Source organism: Sapajus apella, unplaced genomic scaffold, assembly GCF_009761245.1.
Source record: "Sapajus apella isolate SASKATOON/1434 unplaced genomic scaffold, GSC_monkey_1.0 scaffold38, whole genome shotgun sequence".
Lineage (NCBI taxonomy): Eukaryota > Metazoa > Chordata > Mammalia > Primates > Cebidae > Sapajus > Sapajus apella.
This window is the reverse complement of record NW_022436978.1, coordinates 2,505,741-2,523,398: the sequence shown is the minus strand read 5'-3', so window position 1 is coordinate 2,523,398 and position 17,658 is coordinate 2,505,741. Positions and strand designations below refer to the sequence as shown.

The 17,658-nt window shown below is 39.2% G+C and overlaps 1 protein-coding gene across 2 annotated transcripts in view; it reads left to right on the top strand.

Moving 5' to 3' along the window:
* SACM1L (SAC1 like phosphatidylinositide phosphatase) overlaps window positions 1-17,658 on the top strand; it is a 59,220-nt gene extending 41,562 nt beyond the window's left edge. For both annotated transcript variants that reach the window (XM_032298035.1, XM_032298036.1), the window contains 9 exons: window positions 2,904-2,983; window positions 3,702-3,800; window positions 6,824-6,962; window positions 9,143-9,212; window positions 9,325-9,397; window positions 10,107-10,200; window positions 10,316-10,408; window positions 11,179-11,236; window positions 15,781-17,658. In XM_032298035.1, coding sequence (XP_032153926.1) covers window positions 2,904-2,983; window positions 3,702-3,800; window positions 6,824-6,962; window positions 9,143-9,212; window positions 9,325-9,397; window positions 10,107-10,200; window positions 10,316-10,408; window positions 11,179-11,236; window positions 15,781-15,917 — 843 coding nt within the window. In that variant the 3' untranslated portion in view covers window positions 15,918-17,658. The remainder of the gene's footprint in view (window positions 1-2,903; window positions 2,984-3,701; window positions 3,801-6,823; window positions 6,963-9,142; window positions 9,213-9,324; window positions 9,398-10,106; window positions 10,201-10,315; window positions 10,409-11,178; window positions 11,237-15,780) is intronic.

The following is a 17,658-nucleotide window of genomic DNA, read 5'->3' as shown; positions in this document are numbered from 1 at the left end:
CTGAGATGGAGTCTCACTTTGTCACCCAGGCTGGAGTGTAGTGGTGCAATCTTGGCTCACTGCAACCTCCACCTCACAGGTTCGAGCGATTCTCCTGCCTCAGCCTCCTGAGTAGCTGGCATTACAGGCACTGCCACCACACCCAGCTTTTTTGTATTTTTAGTAGAGATAGGGTTTCACCGTGTTAGCAAGGATGGTCTTGATCTCCTGACTCATGATCCACCTGCCTTGGCCTCCAAAAGTTCTGGGATTACAGGTGTGAGCCACTGCGCCCAGCCACCTTCTCATTTTCGTTTATTTTTATTCTATAGCTGCTTTCTTTGTGGTTACCATGAGGATTACATATAACATCCTAATGTTATAAGTATCTAATTTGAATTGATACCAGAGGCATACAAAAACTCTACTCCTATAAAGCCTCATGCTTCCTTCTTACATTATTGACATTACAAATTGTATCTTTCCAGTAACATCAATATATAATTATTTTTATGCAGTTGGCTTTTATTTATGTATGTATGTATTTATTTTTTAGAGAAAAGGTCTTGTTCTGTTACCCAGCCTTGCATGCAGTGGCACAATCACAGCTCAGTGTAATCTTGAACTCTTGGGCTAAAGGAATCCCCCCCGCCTCAGCTTCCGGGCAGCTAGGACTACAGGCACATGCCATCATGCTCTGCTAATTTTTTTGTGTTTTTTATAAAGATGGGGTCTCACTCACTGTGTTGCCCAGGCTGGTCTTGAAATCCTGGCCTCAAGCCATCCTCTTGCCTCAGCCTACCAAAGTGCTCAGATTACAGATGTGAGCCACCATTCCTGACCACATTTGACTTAAACCTGTAGAAATAAAAAGTGGGGTTACAGATTAAGATTAAGATTTCAATAATTCTGGCTTTTATATTTGCCCTTGTCTTTACCTTTATTGGAATTTTTTTGTTTGTTTTTGAGACAGAGTCTCATTCTGTCACCCAGGCTGGAGTACAGTGGCGTGATCTGGGCTCACTGCAACTTTTGCCTCCTGAGCTCAAGTGATTCTCCTGTTTCAGCCTCCTGAGTAGCTGGGATTACAGGTGTGTGCCACCCAGCTAATTTTTGTATTTTTAGTAGAGACAGGGTTTTGCCATGTTGGCTAGGCTGGTCTCAAACTCCTGACCTCAGGTGATCCACCTGCCTCGGCCTCTAGAAGTTCTGGGATTACAAGTGTGAGCCACCACGCCCGGCCTATTGGAAATTTTTTTATTCCTGTATGGCTTCAAATTACTGTGTAGCATCCTTTCATTTCAACCTGCAGGACCTCCGTTTAGCGTTTCTTATAGTTCAGGTTTAATGATAATGAACTACCTCAGGTTTTGTTTCTCTAGGAATGTCTTAATTTTTCCTTCATTTTTAAAGGATGTTTTGCCAGCTATAAAATTCTTGGCTGACAGTTTTTCTTCTTCCAGCATTTAAAATATATGATCCCACTGTCTTCCAGCCTCCAAGATTTCTGATAAGAAACTGGCGGATAATCCCATTGAGAATCTCTTGTGTGTGATGAGTCACCTCTCTCTTACTGCTTTTCAAGATTCTGTTTTTGTCTTTCAACTATGTGATGATTATAATGTTTTTGGTGTGGGTCTCCCTAGAGTTCAGAGTACTTGTTGGATTTGCAGATTGATATGTTTCATCACATTTGGGAAGGTTTTGGCTATTTTTTGTTTTCTTCAGATAATCTCTCTGCTTCTTTATTCCTGGAATTCCCATAGTATAAAATGTTTTATTTCAGTTTTTATACTCTTTAGCTGCAGAATTGTTTTTTGGCTTCTTATTTTAATTTTTTTCATTGATATCCTCATTTTGTTTATGTATTGTTTTTCTGATTTCTTTTATTTCTTTGTCTGCATTTCCCCTTAGCTCTTTGAGTATATTTAAGACAGTTGCTTTTAAAGTCTTTGTCAATAAGTCTAATGTATTGGCTTCCACAGGATAATTTCTGTCAATTTCTTATGTTCCATTGAATGAGCCATGTTTTTCTGTTTCTTTGTGTACCTGTGTTTTTTTTTTTTTTAACTGTATGTTTGTTTATTATAATATCATAACTCTGAAAGTCAGAGTCTCCTTTTCCCCTAGGGTTTGATGGGTTTTTTAATTTTGTTTGATTGTTAAAGACTATACTAATTTTGGCAAAAGCTCTGTGCTGGGGCAGTCCTTTACGGATTAGCCAGGCTGTGAGTCTAGGCATCAGTCTGAGGTAAAGGTTTAAGGTCTTCTCAGGACTCTTCTGAGCCAGCATCCTACCTGGTTATATGGGTGGCCTTCAAAACTCCTTCATATATGTGGCTGTTTTTGAATGTCCTCATTTCCCAAAGAATATCACGATCTTCTTCTCCAGTCTTTAGGTGGTCTGTTGTATGTCTCCATCGATAATTTTTTGCCCCAGTCATCTACTGGTTTATGATCCTCTTGCAGCTTTTACAAGCACTGGTCACCATTTTTACTGCCTGTGTTCAGAGTTACATGGGACAGACACAAGTGATTTAGTCCTTTAACAGATGTACACAATTATTTGCAGATAAGATCTGGTCTGTCTCTTCTAGTTTAATGAGGGGAACTGAGAACCATGTTATTCCCATGTAAGACAGGTTGTCATCACTCTGTGGAGGGGCTGGGCCAAGGACAAGGTAAATGCCACAAAACTTTCCCACCATTTGAAAGTGACTTTTTCTTTATTGGGTGCTTGAGTGGGTTACAAAACCTTTGATCGTTTTTCAGAGCTGCTACAAAGTTGACTCAGCTAGCTTCTGGGTGTTTTTGGATGTTTATGTGGGAGCATGAGAGCATAGAGTTTCCTAGTTTGCCTTTTTCTGATGTTATTCTCTCCTTTGAAATAAACTAAAAACTATGGTGTTTGAAATTTTTTACAGATTAACCAGAAGGGCTCAGAGAAGCCACTTGAACAGACATTTGCAACAATGGTGTCGTCTTTGGGAAGTGGAATGATGAGGTACCTCACTAGAAGTCTGTTACAGGTCTTTTCAGATCAGATGTGTACTTAAATATGTGCATGATTACATAGAGCTCACTAGACATATATTTCAGCTTGTACTTTTTTCAGTAGTTGATCAAAGCAAGATATTTTGTTGGCTTGAAATTTCTCTAGCATAATGTACATTGTAGAATAACTTCTTTTCAGTCAAATTTTAATTTTAGTGTCTGATTAAAATTTCCTCATTGAGGCTTTGTGCCCCAGAGAGTTTCCATACATAATGCTTTGCCACTGGAAGTGTCTTGAGGAATGTGGACTAGGCCTCTTTGCACTGCATACCTGGTTGCTGTACTTGAGCTTACTTCACTAGCATTCGTTGTGCTTCTCCTCTGCTCCTTGCTGAGGGCCCCAGAAGAATATGTGAGGATAGATATATGCATGTATTTCCATGTATACATATATATGTATCTCCATACATATCATATATATATTTTTTTCCCCTGATAGGTGTGAGCATAAAAAGATGTGTGTGTGTGTGTGTGTGTGCGCGTGTGCGCTTGCATGTACATGTGTGTAGTATATGTATAGTGATAAACCCAGAGTGAAGGAAGCTCCAGTGTTCCCAAGAAATATATATGCACTGATATAAATGGGAAAATCAGCTTATGAAGGTATTGTTAATAGAAGGAAAATGAATTATCTCTGGTCAATTTCTGAGTATCTTTTCTTTTGGTAGATACATTGCCTTTGACTTCCATAAGGAATGTAAAAATATGAGATGGGATCGACTAAGTATTTTATTGGATCAGGTAGCAGAAATGCAAGATGAATTAAGGTAAGCTATGTTATCTCCTTATGGAGGTAGAGAGAAGAGGTATATATATATCAGTCATATTTATTATGCATAGTAGTTCACTGGATTGTCAGTGCTTGTCTGTACTATTTTATTATTTTTAATTTCTTTACTGAAAAGATGAGACTTAGTGACTTTAAAATATTCTTAAATTCTTAAAAATGACCTAAGGCCAGGTATTTTCATATTTTTATAAAATATCTACCACACATTTACAATTTTTTGTGTAATTGAACTTGGCTTACTGCGTTTTATATTGTTTCCGCTAGACATTCTGTCACAAGTACTTTGTTGCTAACCTGTGCAGTGTTTGTAATGATGATGTTTAATGGCTTTTCTGTATTCTGTTTTGTCATAACATAGTTCTAAGGAAGTGCTTTTCTTCACACCGAGCATCTGGATTATTTCATTTCCTCTTTCTATCATGAAAGATTGTGGTGCCACAAATCACTATATATGTTTTACGTCTGTTAAGTTGATTTCTTTAAAAAATTTTTTCAGAGTAGTATTAATGGATCAAAAGGTCTGAATGTCTTTGCAGTACTGTATTATTTATCATATTGGCTCAGGTTTACTATACTCGATGCATGTCAGTCTTGACCGATTTTAAAGCCAGAAGAAGGAATCTGCAAACCATACTATCATTTTCTTCTGCCTGTGTGTGATAGTTCTAAACCCAGCAACCCAAATGCACTTTTAAATTTTAGTTACACAATAATACAGTAAAACCTCTTTGATAGACATTTGCTCAGTTTTCAAAAATATCTTTTTATATACATTAAGTAATCAACTACAGTTATTTAAATCTGCTTTTTTTCCTGTGAGGTTTTGTCATGAACACAGAAGGGAAATTGACCTACTGTTGTTGGGCAATTAGAGAAAGCATTAGCTGGGCCTGTCATGTTGTTGGAGGAGGTAGTTCCTTGGGTTTGCCCATTAACTGCGGTCGTACAAGAGTGTAAGAAAGGAGGAGGGTTGACTCTGGAGTGTGTTCGTTGCCGTTCACTGTGATCCACAGGGAGAGCAGAGCTTTCACTGGTGACTTTCAGATAATCTCTCAAGATTTTTCTCTAGGGATTTTTGGGATAGTGGAAAGAATCTGGGCTTTGGGGGTCCAATACACCTTGGTTTGAATTTAAGTTTTTCTCTTAGTAGTCATATGACCCAGGGCCACTTAGTTATCTTCAGACTTTGGTTTCTTCATTTGTAAAGTGGAATTGATAACTTACTGTATGGCTTAAGCAATAATATTTATAACATATCTAGGATTTTATAAATATTTATGGGATACCAACACACATATGCACCCTTGCATGCACATGTATGTACACCAACGGACCTCACCATTCTGCATGATCCATATGTAGATTTTTCATCCTAACACATTCTTCCAGGCTCTTACTCCTAAGGTCATGATTCGTATTTAGCCCTTGATGAATCTGTTGCATTTTCTTCCTTCTTTTGGATTTTGGAGAATAATTTCAATAGTTAATACTATCCAGTATTCATTGTATGCTGTATTCCGTACACTGTGCTAAGTACTTCATGTGCATTATGTGTTACCTCATTCAAACCTTAGAGAAGCCTAATGGTGGTGCTGCTGTTGCCTCTATTTTGTGGATGAAAAACTTACTATTTAAAGTTCTACAGTTAGTAAGTTGCCTGTGATGCTAAGGCTAGCAAACAGATTGTTTGCTTCCTGAATCCATATTCTTAATCACCATGCTATGTTAGATTTTTGAGTTCCTAGAATTATCAAGAAGCTTGTTAAAGAAAACATGGGAACTGGTAACTGTGGTTGGTTGCAGTACAGACAGCTGGGTGTTTAAGCGGAGAAAGGGAAACTGATTTTTCAAATAATACCCAATTGTCTTTTATAAATTTGTACTATTTGCATGTATTACCCATTTAATCATTTTCTTTTTTTGGGGGGGCCAGGGGCAGTGGCTCATGCCTGTAATCTCAGCACTTTGGGAGGTCGAGGCAGACAGATCACCTGAGGTCAGGAGTTCAAGACTAGCCTGGCCAACATGGCGAAACCCCATCTGTATTAAAAATACAAAAATTAGCTGGGCATTGTGGCATGTGCCTGTAACCCCAGCTACTGAGGAGACTGAGGCAGGAATCACTTGAACCTGGGAGGCAGAGGTTGCAGTGAGCTGAGATTGCACCGCTGTACTCCAACCTGGGCAACGGAGGAAGAGTCTATCTCAAAAAAAAAAAAAATTTTTTTTTAAGTATTTAATTTTTTTTTTTTTTTTAAAGATACACCCAGGCTGGAGTGCAGTGGTGTGACCATAGTTCACTGCAGCCTTTAACCCTTCAGCTCAAGTGATCCTCCCACTTTAGTGTTCTGACTATAGGTATGCATCACCATGCCTGGCCAAGTTTTTGTTCTTTTGGAGGCAGGGGCTTGTTATGTTGCCCAGGCTGATCTCGAACTCCTGAGCCCAAATAATCCTTCCACCTCAGCTTCCCAAGTAGTTGGGATTACAGGCATGAGCCACCATGCCCAGCTAAAAGTATTTTTATTGTAAAATATTCAGGCCTTGCCTAGGAGATCCTGATTCAGTTGATCTCAAGGTCAGGAATATTTTTTTCACAAGCAACTCAGAGGATTCTAAAAATAGTACAGGAATCATAATACCCTGATATGTAGGGATACAGTTGCAATAATTACGTTAGAGGAAACCATTATCTGGCTTTGGGAAACGTGATTGATTTGTACAGCAACCTTTTTAATACTCCTAACTCTACTTTTTCACATCTTTGGGATGAGATGATCTCTAATCTTCAGCCATTTTTTGGATGGGGGTGCTGTCTTGTCTCAGCTATCTAGACTTCTTTTTGGTCTAGGATAATCACATGCCTGACTACACATTCCTATTTGACCTTTTAATTTACAGTTTTTAATAATGTCACTGAAATGAGGCATGTTATAAAATTATGTCCTTAGTAGATCCGACCTACTTTGGTATGAGAGTGTTTATACAAATATGTTTTAGTTATTTTCTAGTGGACTCTGCTGGCCAGGTGGTGACAAACCAGGAAGGCGTGTTCCGAAGCAATTGCATGGATTGTCTAGATAGAACCAATGTGATCCAGAGTTTGTTAGCTCGTCGTTCACTTCAGGCCCAACTTCAGGTGCGAATTTTTTTTTTTTTTTTTAATAAATCGAAAAACAATATAGCAAAAAATTAAACGTCTTCTTTAAAAACCAGTAACAAAAAATATTCACATTGCCCCCACCCTAATCCAGCTGTTTTTATTTTTGTGTCTTGCCCATGGATGTCACATTTTCCATAACTATGGTCAGTCTATGTATGCAGTTTTCACTTTTGTCATTTCCCTTAGCATTTATGTAATCACAGTTTCTGATGGTTATATTGTTGTGCTGTAATTTACTAAGCCATTCAGATTGCTACATTTTTGGTTTATAAATAACACTGTAGAGAATGCATCTACCTATGTTATTATTAACTTGAATTATTTCCTTCATGTTAATTCCTAGAAGTGGAATTACTGGGTTAAAGAGAATAAATATGTTATTTTCCAAGAGGGTCATACCAATTTATACTGACACCAGCAATGAATAAGTAAATCCATTTTATTGAACTGTTTCCAGCATTAAATCTTCTAATTTTAATTTTTTTTTTCTTGCGATGGGTTCTGGCTCTGTTGCTCAGGCTGGAGTGTATTGGTGGGATCTCAGGTTGGCAACCTCCACCTCCTGGGCTCAAGCCGTCCTGCCAGCTCAGCCTCCTGTGAAGCTGGGGCTACAGGCATTGCCACATGCATGGCTAATTTTTATATTTTTTTGTAGAGAGAGGATTTCACCATGTTGCCCAGGTTGGTCTCAAACCCCTGGGCTCCAGCAATCTGCCTGCCTCAGCTCCCAAAGTGCTGGGATTACAAGATTGAGCCACCATGTCCAGCCTCTTTTTTTTCTGTTTCATTAGTACAAAAGTAGCATCTCAAGATTGTTTTCATTTATCTCTCTCTTATTACTAGCAAAGGATATTAACTCCAATCTGACACAGCTTTGCTTTACCACTTATGCTGATGAGAAAAATAGCTTTTTTCTTCTGTGTATATTTGGAATGAAAAAAGATATAGAGCCTCAGTTTCTAAATCACATTGGCATTTGTTGTGAGGGGCAGACAAATGCATACACACCATGTGATTTCCTATTCAGGTAATTTAGTAAGCATTCAGCTTTATTTCTGACAAATTTATGATACCGAGAAAGAAATTTTCGAGGTAAAATACCATCTTCAGAATGAATTGTTCTTGAATCTTAAAGTCGTACTTGCCGCAGGAGTGCTGTCCCTGTTTGAGTAGTCTGTGGTTTGTAATTGTGCTATGTCCTTGTCTGTTAGAAGGTCTTCTGAGTGTTTTTTTTTAGTAGAAACAATAGTAGGAATGGTTTGATTCAATGACTGATTAACCAAAACTTACTTGACTAGGTTCCGCAATCCATATTTTACAATTTTACATGCCATATGTAGTATTATGAAACCTAACCAACCTTCAGAGAATCCCTGGGCAGAAGCCTCTCCAGCAGCTTTGCTACTAGTATAGGAGCTTTCTACTTGTGCTTCTCCAAGCCTGCTAGTGAAGGCAGAGTCCTTACTCAGCTAAAGGTCACCAAGGTGACTCCTGTGCTGTGTCTGAGGGTGGGAATGAGTCCTTCTGAGGTGGAGATGAGGTATCTTCTGAGGTGAGCAATGAAGATGGTGGTTCTGAGAGGTGATGGTCTGAGACAAGGCAGGGACTCTCCACCAGTGGTTGGTGGTCTCCAAAGGGGAGTCCATAGAGGAGATTCGGGGGCCCAGCAACCCTGTAATATTCTATGTGAAGGTCTGTGTGTGTACTTTTGTGGAGGTGGATTAGGTGGCATTCATCAGATTCTCAAAAGGCTCCTGGGACAGAGGGTAAGGTTGGGGTGACTCGGCGGGGAAGAAGTTGGGGGATGATGCATATGAGGGCGTCTCAAGGGGTGTTGGCAGTGGAAGGTTGGGGGTGGGAGGGAGAGAGGAACAGCTGGAATCCAGCAGCAGCTTTCACTCTCCCTCCTGACCCTCTCTCTCAGTATAGTCCTGCTTCTGTCCCTCGGGGAATGCAGGGGCTGCAAGGCAAAGGCGCCCTTGGAAGGGGCTTTGCAGTCTGCCCTGGGCAGGAGAGGGCTGCAGTGAGCTGAGGCTTCCTGTGCCTGCATCTAGTAACCAGGAACCATGAGCTGCAATTTGGGGACTGCTTTTTCTTCCTAAATCATGTCTGCTAAAATCTGTTACACATAAATCTGGGTGCGTTTTTCATTCCAGAGACTAGGAGTTTTGCATGTGGGACAAAAGCTTGAAGAACAAGATGAATTTGAGAAGATTTACAAAAATGGTAGGTAATTTAATATAGACAAAGTTGCTCAAATTTTGTAATAAATTTTCTGGATTTAGAACTTTGGTTGTCATCTTAATCATTACCAGCTGTTTTTACCTTTTTTCTACAGCCTGGGCTGACAATGCAAATGCCTGTGCCAAGCAGTATGCAGGAACCGGTGCCTTGAAGACTGACTTTACCAGGCAAGCCATGCTTTTAAAATAGCATTCCACATCAGTAGTTCATAGTCCTGGTGCTTTTAAAAATCACCTGGGCAACTTTCAGACAATAGCAGTAACAACAGCAAAACTCCAGCATCTGGGCCTCACTTGAGACCTGTGGAATCAGGATTGCTGGGAGATGAGGCTCAGGTGCTGGTGTGTCCTTAGCCACCCTAGGAGATTCTGATGCATGGGGAGGGTTGAGAGCCACCGCTCCACAATGTGTACCTGAAATACCAGTCTCATTCAGCAGGTCTGCAGCAGGGCCTGAGATGTGTACATTTAAAAAGCACCCAGGTGCTGCTGGTGCTGCTTTCAAAGACCACATTGAGTAATGAGGAATTTTAGAACATTTTGAATGTATTATGCATGCAGTGGCTCTTTTTCTGCTATATGGGTTCCCTGGGAGCAGAATACAATTTCTAGTCTTTGGTTTGCTGTGTCCTACCACTTAACCTGGGCTCTGTATTTCTCTTCATGTTTCTTGTCTTGGCAACTGGAATTAGTGTGTTTCTTTGTGCCTCCTTGGGCAATATTTTAGAAAGAAAATAGATATTTCTTGGACCTACAAGTGATTTCTTTTGTAAAATCTGTCACTCACTTATTTCTATACCTTATGCTTATTGGCCATAAAACCATGTGAGAATTCAGGGTACAAACCTGTAACTTAAAACTTAACCTCTTTAACCAGAACTGGGAAGAGAACTCATTTGGGACTTATAATGGATGGCTGGAACTCAATGATACGATATTATAAGAACAACTTCTCTGATGGATTTAGACAAGTAAGTTTGTATTTGATGTTTTTCTGGCATTAGGTGGTTGTATCTTTGCATTATTCATCAGTAATGTCATCACACTGAGTTTAGAGAGTTACTAATTTCTTTCTTTCTTTTCTAGGATTCCATAGACTTATTTCTTGGAAACTATTCAGTGGATGAATTAGAATCTCATAGTCCTTTAAGTGTTCCAAGGGATTGGAAATTCCTGGCTGTAAGAAACCATTTTGTATTTTTCAAGTTGTTAAAAGCATTGTGTCTGAAGGTGTAGATGGTTTCAGTCTCCTTAATTTAAAAATGTTATATGTTGTTTTGTATCTCATTGCATGAAATATAAATACTTAAGTTTCCCCAAAGAAGAGGCCAGGCTAAGGAGTACAGTAACTCTGGAGCATTTGTCTTCTTTTCCTTAGACTGTCTCACACATCCTTTTCATGTGAAGTCACATAAGCAAAGGGAATGTGGAAGGTTTCTCATTTCTCATTTCAGAAAACTTCAGTTATCTTACATTGAGGGAGTTGCCAGAGACAAACTTATTCCTTGGAAGGCAAAGTTTATTTTTGATGCTTCTCTCCTTTTTGACTCCTCTGTTCATCAGACTCTTCAAGAACCTCTCTGGATTTTCTTTCCAGTGGGCCCAGTGCCCTGGAATGGAAGGGAGGCCTAGTGTTCTGGGTCCTCATCTGGGCCTCCTCCTTCCATTTAACTCTTTGGTTGGAACAAAAGCGTACTTCTTCCGATCTTTTAAAATAGCATTCCACATCAGTAGTTCACAGTCCTGGTGCTTTTAAAACTCTTTCCTCATCTAAAGACTAGGGCAGTTGTGATTGAACCCATAAATAATGTTTTGTTGCAAAAAGATAACTGCATATATTAGCTGACAGATGAGTTTTATTCCTTTCCCAAGCAGTGCATGCACAACTGATTTTGCAGCCACTAGATTAGCAGTCTTAAATAATGATCTCTTTCTATTGTCTTTTCCAGTTGCCTATTATCATGGTCGTTGCCTTTTCAATGTGCATTATCTGTTTGCTTATGGCTGGTAAGTCTGCCCTTATTTCACATTCTTCCATTTATTTCTTAGAATGTTTACCTTTCTTTTACAACATCTTAAGTTTTTGAGTTAACTGAACACTTGATGTTTTCCTATTAAATTTAATGAATAAAGTGGAGTAGGTGAAATTAGTCCTTAGATGTGACAGGAAGAAAAATAACATACCTAGTAGTTTGATGATTGGTGTTTTTTTTTAAACTCAGATTTTAAAAACATGTTTTTCTTATTACTATAAACCAAAAAGTGTCTCGAGATAGGTCTCAGTCAGTTTAGAGGCTTATTTTGCCAAGGTTGAGGACCTGCCTAGGAGAAAGAGATGCAAGCTATAGGAGGATTCGTATCCTGTGCTTTTTCCAAAGAGGGTTTTGAGGACTTCAGTATTAAACAGGGAAAGAATGTACAGGAGGGGAAAAAGGAATGGAAACAAAAGTGGAGGGTAGGTAGTGAGATAAGGGGTCACATTCTTGTGAGGCTTTGATTAGCGCTCACTGAATCCACGTTACATGTGAAAGGAGAGGGTAGAGGAACAGTCAGTTTACACATTCAGTTACACATTCATTTCCTGCTCAGTAAATCTGCAGTTTACTTAAGACAAAGTAAATGTAGAGAGTAGAGGAAGAAGTCAGATCTGCATTTGCTTTGGGGTGGACAGAGGGATGATTTTCTAGTCTCGTCTTTGTCCCATACCTATGAAAAGAAACTTAATTTACATTGTCGGGGTGAGGGAGATTCCACAGGACTGTCTTTTGGGGTAAAGATTTTGGGGCCCACAGGGAATTTGCTTGTGACAGTTTGCGAGGGTGGCCATCTGGGAGCCACTGTCTTTGCAGCTGTCTACTCAGGAACAAAAGGAGAGTAGGAGCGTAGTTTTGTGATGTTCAGTTTCCAAGTTTAACTTTTCCTTTGGTGTAGTAAATTTGGAGTCCTGAGATTGTATTTGCCTTTCACATTACCAAAGTAGTACATAGTAATTATAGAAAACCCAGGCAAGAAAGGAGAAAGTATTATTTATCATCATACCTTTCAGAGAGAAGCTAACCACTCTTAACAGTTTGATGTTTTAATCTTTATAAGTGTGATTTTTTTTTTTTTTTTTTTTTTTTTTTTTTTGGGGGGGGGTTTCGCTCTTGTTACCCAGGCTGGAGTGCAATGGCGCGATCTCGGCTCACCGCAACCTCTGCCTCTTGGGTTCAGGCAATTCTCCTGCCTCAGCCTCCTGAGTAGCTGGGATTACAGGCACGCGCCACCATGCCCAGCTAATGTTTTGTATTTTTAGTAGAGACGGGGTTTCACCGTGTTGACCAGGATGGTCTCGATCTCTTGACCTCGTGATCCACCCGCCTCGGCCTCCCAAAGTGCTGGGATTACAGGCTTGAGCCACCGCGCCCGGCGATTTTTTTTTTTCAAAGGTGAGATAATGTATTTTCATCGTCTGCTTTTTTTTACTGAGCGGTGTGCTTTCCCGTATTCTTAATTGTTAATGGCCATAAAGTAGTCCATATTTGGATGTATGGCTTATTTAACCAACTCAGATAGATGTTAATGGATTAAGATTTTACTTACTAAATTTTAACAGATGGAGCGTAAAATTGCCTGAGAACCTGAGTTGACAAGGTCTTTACTGGTTTTCTTTTCTCTTAATATTTTGCTATGTTGCTGAGTAAATACTTAAGATTAAAGTGAGAAGAGTGCATTCTTTATTCTCCTTTGAGTAATGTCCTGTACCTTGGAGGTTTGAGTCTGGGACTTGGTGTATTGTACCTTGGAGGTGCAATCCTAGGCACTCTGAAAAAAGAGGCACCTTCCAATGTTCATCCTGTATCCTGAATTCATTGAGCCAACCTCTCTGCCTGTCTGAATTGTCCACCATCCTAGAGCACCGTTCATATGCTCCTCTCTTACCGAGGGTCCCTTACTCTCCCACACAGAAGTCTTCACCTTCTATCTGGATTTCCACAGCACTCCTGGACCTCTCTCCCAGCACTTTCCTCTTTTAATCTCATTAATACATAGGGAGTTATTTTTCAGAGGTGGTATACCTCTTTAGTGTACCTGACATACCCAGTGTATATCTTTTTGGATGGTAATGATTTGCATACTTGTTTGTCTTTTTCACTGGATCAGCAACTTTTTGAGGGTAGAGACTGTCTTTATTCATTGTTTTATCTCCTTTGTCCAGGATATAGTAAGCCCTCAGTGAATGTTTGCTGAATTAAGGACTCTAACTATACCACTACCACTAATTCTGTGACCTTTTTGATAGGGAGGCTCAGTTACCTGTTCAGCTCTGTGTTCCCCTCAGTGCTCTGCCCTGTAGACAGTCGTGAGACAGTTTTGACTAAATGCTGGAATGTTGAGTAGGGGGAAAGAGCCATCCTATTATTATTCTAATTAGCAAAATTTTTCTGTGAAGAGCCAGGCAGTAAATATTTTTGTCTTTATGGATGGTGTGTGGTCTCTGCTGCACATTTCTTTTTTTGTGCGTTTATAACCATTTAAAAATGTAAAAACCATCTTAACATACAATGTAAAAACAGGTTGAGGTAGCACAGGCATTGCCTGGGACATGACTGCACATTTTGGGACAGGAAGGAAGAGGCAGCATGTGCCGGTTCCTCAGTGGCCAGCCCTGCTTCATTTCCCCTCTAGATCCTGTGGCTTTTTTCCTGAAAACACTGCCCAGCGGATGCCATTTCTGAGGATCCACCTTACTGTTAAATGCGTTCATTTTATTGTTTTGACACATTTACCTAAAGAACCTCTGGAGAGGCAGGAAAGTTAAGACCAAGAGCTCTGCTTGAATAAAACGGATGATTCTTTTAGAGAGTATCCAGCAGAGTGGCTAACAAGGAACTGCCTTTCTTGTTTTGTCCAAGAAGAATTTTAAAACTCAGAGCCATGAAAATTGGCAATTATGCAAATTCGAGTATATTTTTAAGTAAAAAGAGATTAGATGCTATAGATGGTAACATCTCATGTCAGTTAATTGTAATAAAATAACGAGCTTTGTGATGTTTGGGTATGGTAATATCTGATTTCTAGCTCCTGCTGTGGTTTTTATAGAGAACAGAAAACAAATGTAGCATGATCTCTGACGGCTTGTTAGGAAGGAGTCTGGATGCTGGTTTCTTCCCTGGTGTGCTCTCTTACTGGCTGTTGTCCCTTATATGTGTTTCTCCGCCTGCAGATGAGGCCAGGACTGTTGCAGAGAGAGGAGCTATTCTTTAGGTTCAGCTATTCAAAGAGTTAAACAAAGTAGATCTTTGCCCACTGGCCTGCTGCCAACCTTTATGAACTTCAGACTTTGAAAACTGCACATGCAGAGTTGGGCTAAATATGTCATTAAGATATGATACTGGCTGGGTGCTATGGTGTGTGCCTATAGTCCCAGCTACTCAGGAGGCTGAAGCAGGAGAATCACTTGAGCCCAGAAGTTCTGGACTGTAGTGTGCCATGCTGATCGACCGCACTAAGTTCAGCATCAATGTGGTGACCTCTTTGAGCAAGAGATCACCAGGTTGCCTAAGGATGGTGAACCAGTACAGGTTGGAAACAGCAGGACAGAACTTTCATGCTGATCAGTAGTGGAATCATGTCTGTGAATAGCCACTGCACTTTAAGCTGGGCAACATAGCAAGACCTTGTCTCTAAAGAAAATGTTACTGACTTTTGTTTTATGTATTTGTATATATACAAAAAATACCCTACAAAATATACATAACTTCACAAAAGTTACGTATAACTTATGTTTTGTATTCATAACTTATGAATACTCTGGTTTTTTGTGTGTAGGTATTTTGATAATAGCTTGTATCTGTTACAGAACTATGAATTGAACAATTAATTTTTTGTATTATTAGAATATACTAAAAGTGATCATTATTATTTGTATAATATAATAAGAAATCGTTTAGTCCAGTGGTTCTCAGAGTGTACCTTCTTGATCAGTAGCATCAGCATCACCTGGGAACTAGGAAGTTGCTAGAATGCAGATTCTTGGGGCCCAATAGTTGATGCTTTATCAAGTCCTGCAAAAGATTCTGGTGCTAGCCAGTGTTTGAGAACCACCGGTTTAAACCTTAATTAAGCCGGGTGCGGTGGCTCACAACTGTAATCCCGGCACTTTGGGAGGCCGAGGCGGGTGGATCACGAGGTCAAGAGATTGAGACCATCCTGGCCAACATAGTGAAACCCCGTCTCTACTAAAATACAAAAATTAGCTGGGTGTGGTGGCACGTGCCTGTAATCCCAGCTACTCAGGAGGCTGAGGCAGGAGAATTGCTTGAAGCCGGGTGGCAGTGGCAGAGGTTGCAGTGAGCCGAGATTGCACCACTGCACTCCAGCCTGGCGAAAGAGTGAGATCCTGTCTCAAAAAAAAAAAAAAAAAAACGAAAAACCTTAATTAAGAGGTTCTTATAGTTTTCCTGTGAATGTGCTGGTAAACTGTAATGTCAAAATATGCTAAACAGCTGAAAACTGGGTCTGATATCAACAGACAACTTACTTAGCTCTTTGTTTCTTAATATCAACAGGTGACACTTGGACAGAAACACTGGCCTATGTGCTCTTCTGGGGAGTTGCAAGCATTGGAACATTTTTTATCATTCTTTACAATGGCAAAGATTTTGTTGATGCTCCCAGACTGGTCCAGAAAGAAAAGATAGACTGAATTTGTGTTTGTGGAAAGCGGCTTGGCATGGAAGATTCCATTGTGCAGAACTGGAGTCTTTACTGACCCGCTTTCCACATCAGCCCAAGGTCTTTTTATTGCCTTTATCCAAAAGCACATCTTGTGCTCTGTGCAGGATGATGACAGAATTGATCAATGTTACTGCCTTCATGGTCTCTTTACTCTTGGAACAGTTATTAATTTGAAGCTATTCTGTAATTAATATAATAACCTGAATTCAGCTTGCAGAATGGAAGCTGAATCTGTTCATTGGATTCTATTGATTATCAATTTAATCAGCTGTTACAGAATAAGTAATATATTTTAAAAACCTAGCTTCTTTCATTATTTAAAACAGTAAAATTATTTTTGTAGCTCAGTTTCATGATTGTCATTGTAGAAGCAGTCACTGTTAGCAGGCGTACTTTTCCACACATCTTTGGACTTTTCTTAAAAGTTCAATAATAAGCTAACTGTGTTTATAAAATGTAAGTCTCTTACAGACATCAAGTAGTTTGATGAGACAGTCTCTGTGACTTCATCATAGGAAAGAGGAGAATGAGGTCTGGGGTTCTTTAAAGTTTCTGGTGGGCTGCCTCATGACTTGAATCAGCTTGAACTGCCAGTGCACCAGCAGTTTTAAGTATGATGAGAGAATTCAGATATACTTTATCTTTTTTAAAAAGTGTAAATAAAATCAAAGAATGTAAAGTCTATCTCTTACGCTAGAGGTCCAAAGCCGCCTCTATTTTAAAGATTGTCCCAGTGTGAAAGATGCCCATGACTGGTCAGCTACTTCCTCCTATACATTTGGGTTTCTTTGAGGGTCACTCATTGAGACTTGCAGGCCTCCGAGAGGGTGTTGTTATAGATTTCATATTGCACTTGTGGGGCAACAGCTGCTTTTCCACGCATGGTACTCTTGATGCTTTCACTCTGTCAAGGATTTTGTTGGCTATCAATAAATGTGTCCAAAAATTAGTGCTTCCAGGTAGTTATAGTTCTCCAAATCAAGGACCAACTTAAATGTTAATTTATGTGCAAAAACAAACCTGAAAAATATGCTTCAGAAACTGTGCATAGTTCTAATTGTAAGTCAGGTTGTATATTCAAATTGTAATTATGAGATTTAAATATTAGAACAGTATGTAAGGTAGTATAATTACCACTATTTTAAAACAATTCAATTAAACACTGCTATAATATTTCAGTGTTGTGCTTGAAAATATGTACAGTTTTTTCAATATTAATACCTTATGTTGTCCTTAAATATTTCTAAAAGCGCCTTTATTTCAGCATTACCTTTTTTTCCAACATTATCTTTTATAAAACATTAATACAAGTTGTTACTTGCAGAAACTCTAAAGGAAATAATAGCTGGAAAACCCTCTGTAGCTTAAAATCAGTCATTAAAACTTACAATAGGGTAAGTAAATATAGCCACCTGTTAACATGTAAATAAGCATAATTTGTTCCAAAGATGGAATATTGAAACTTAGTTCATGTCTGCTGTAATATATTATTTAAATGCTACTGGGCATTCCACTTAAAGAACTTAATGTCTGCAACGACAACAAAGACCAAATCCGAACTGCTAATGTGGCTGCTTTGTAGGGAATGGAATAATATAAGTGTGTTAGATCTTAAGGTATCAGTATTTCAGAATCCTGCAATGATTTCATTTCTAAATTCATGTACTGTATGTCCATAAGTGAAAATAAAATGTCATATTCTTTTCTAA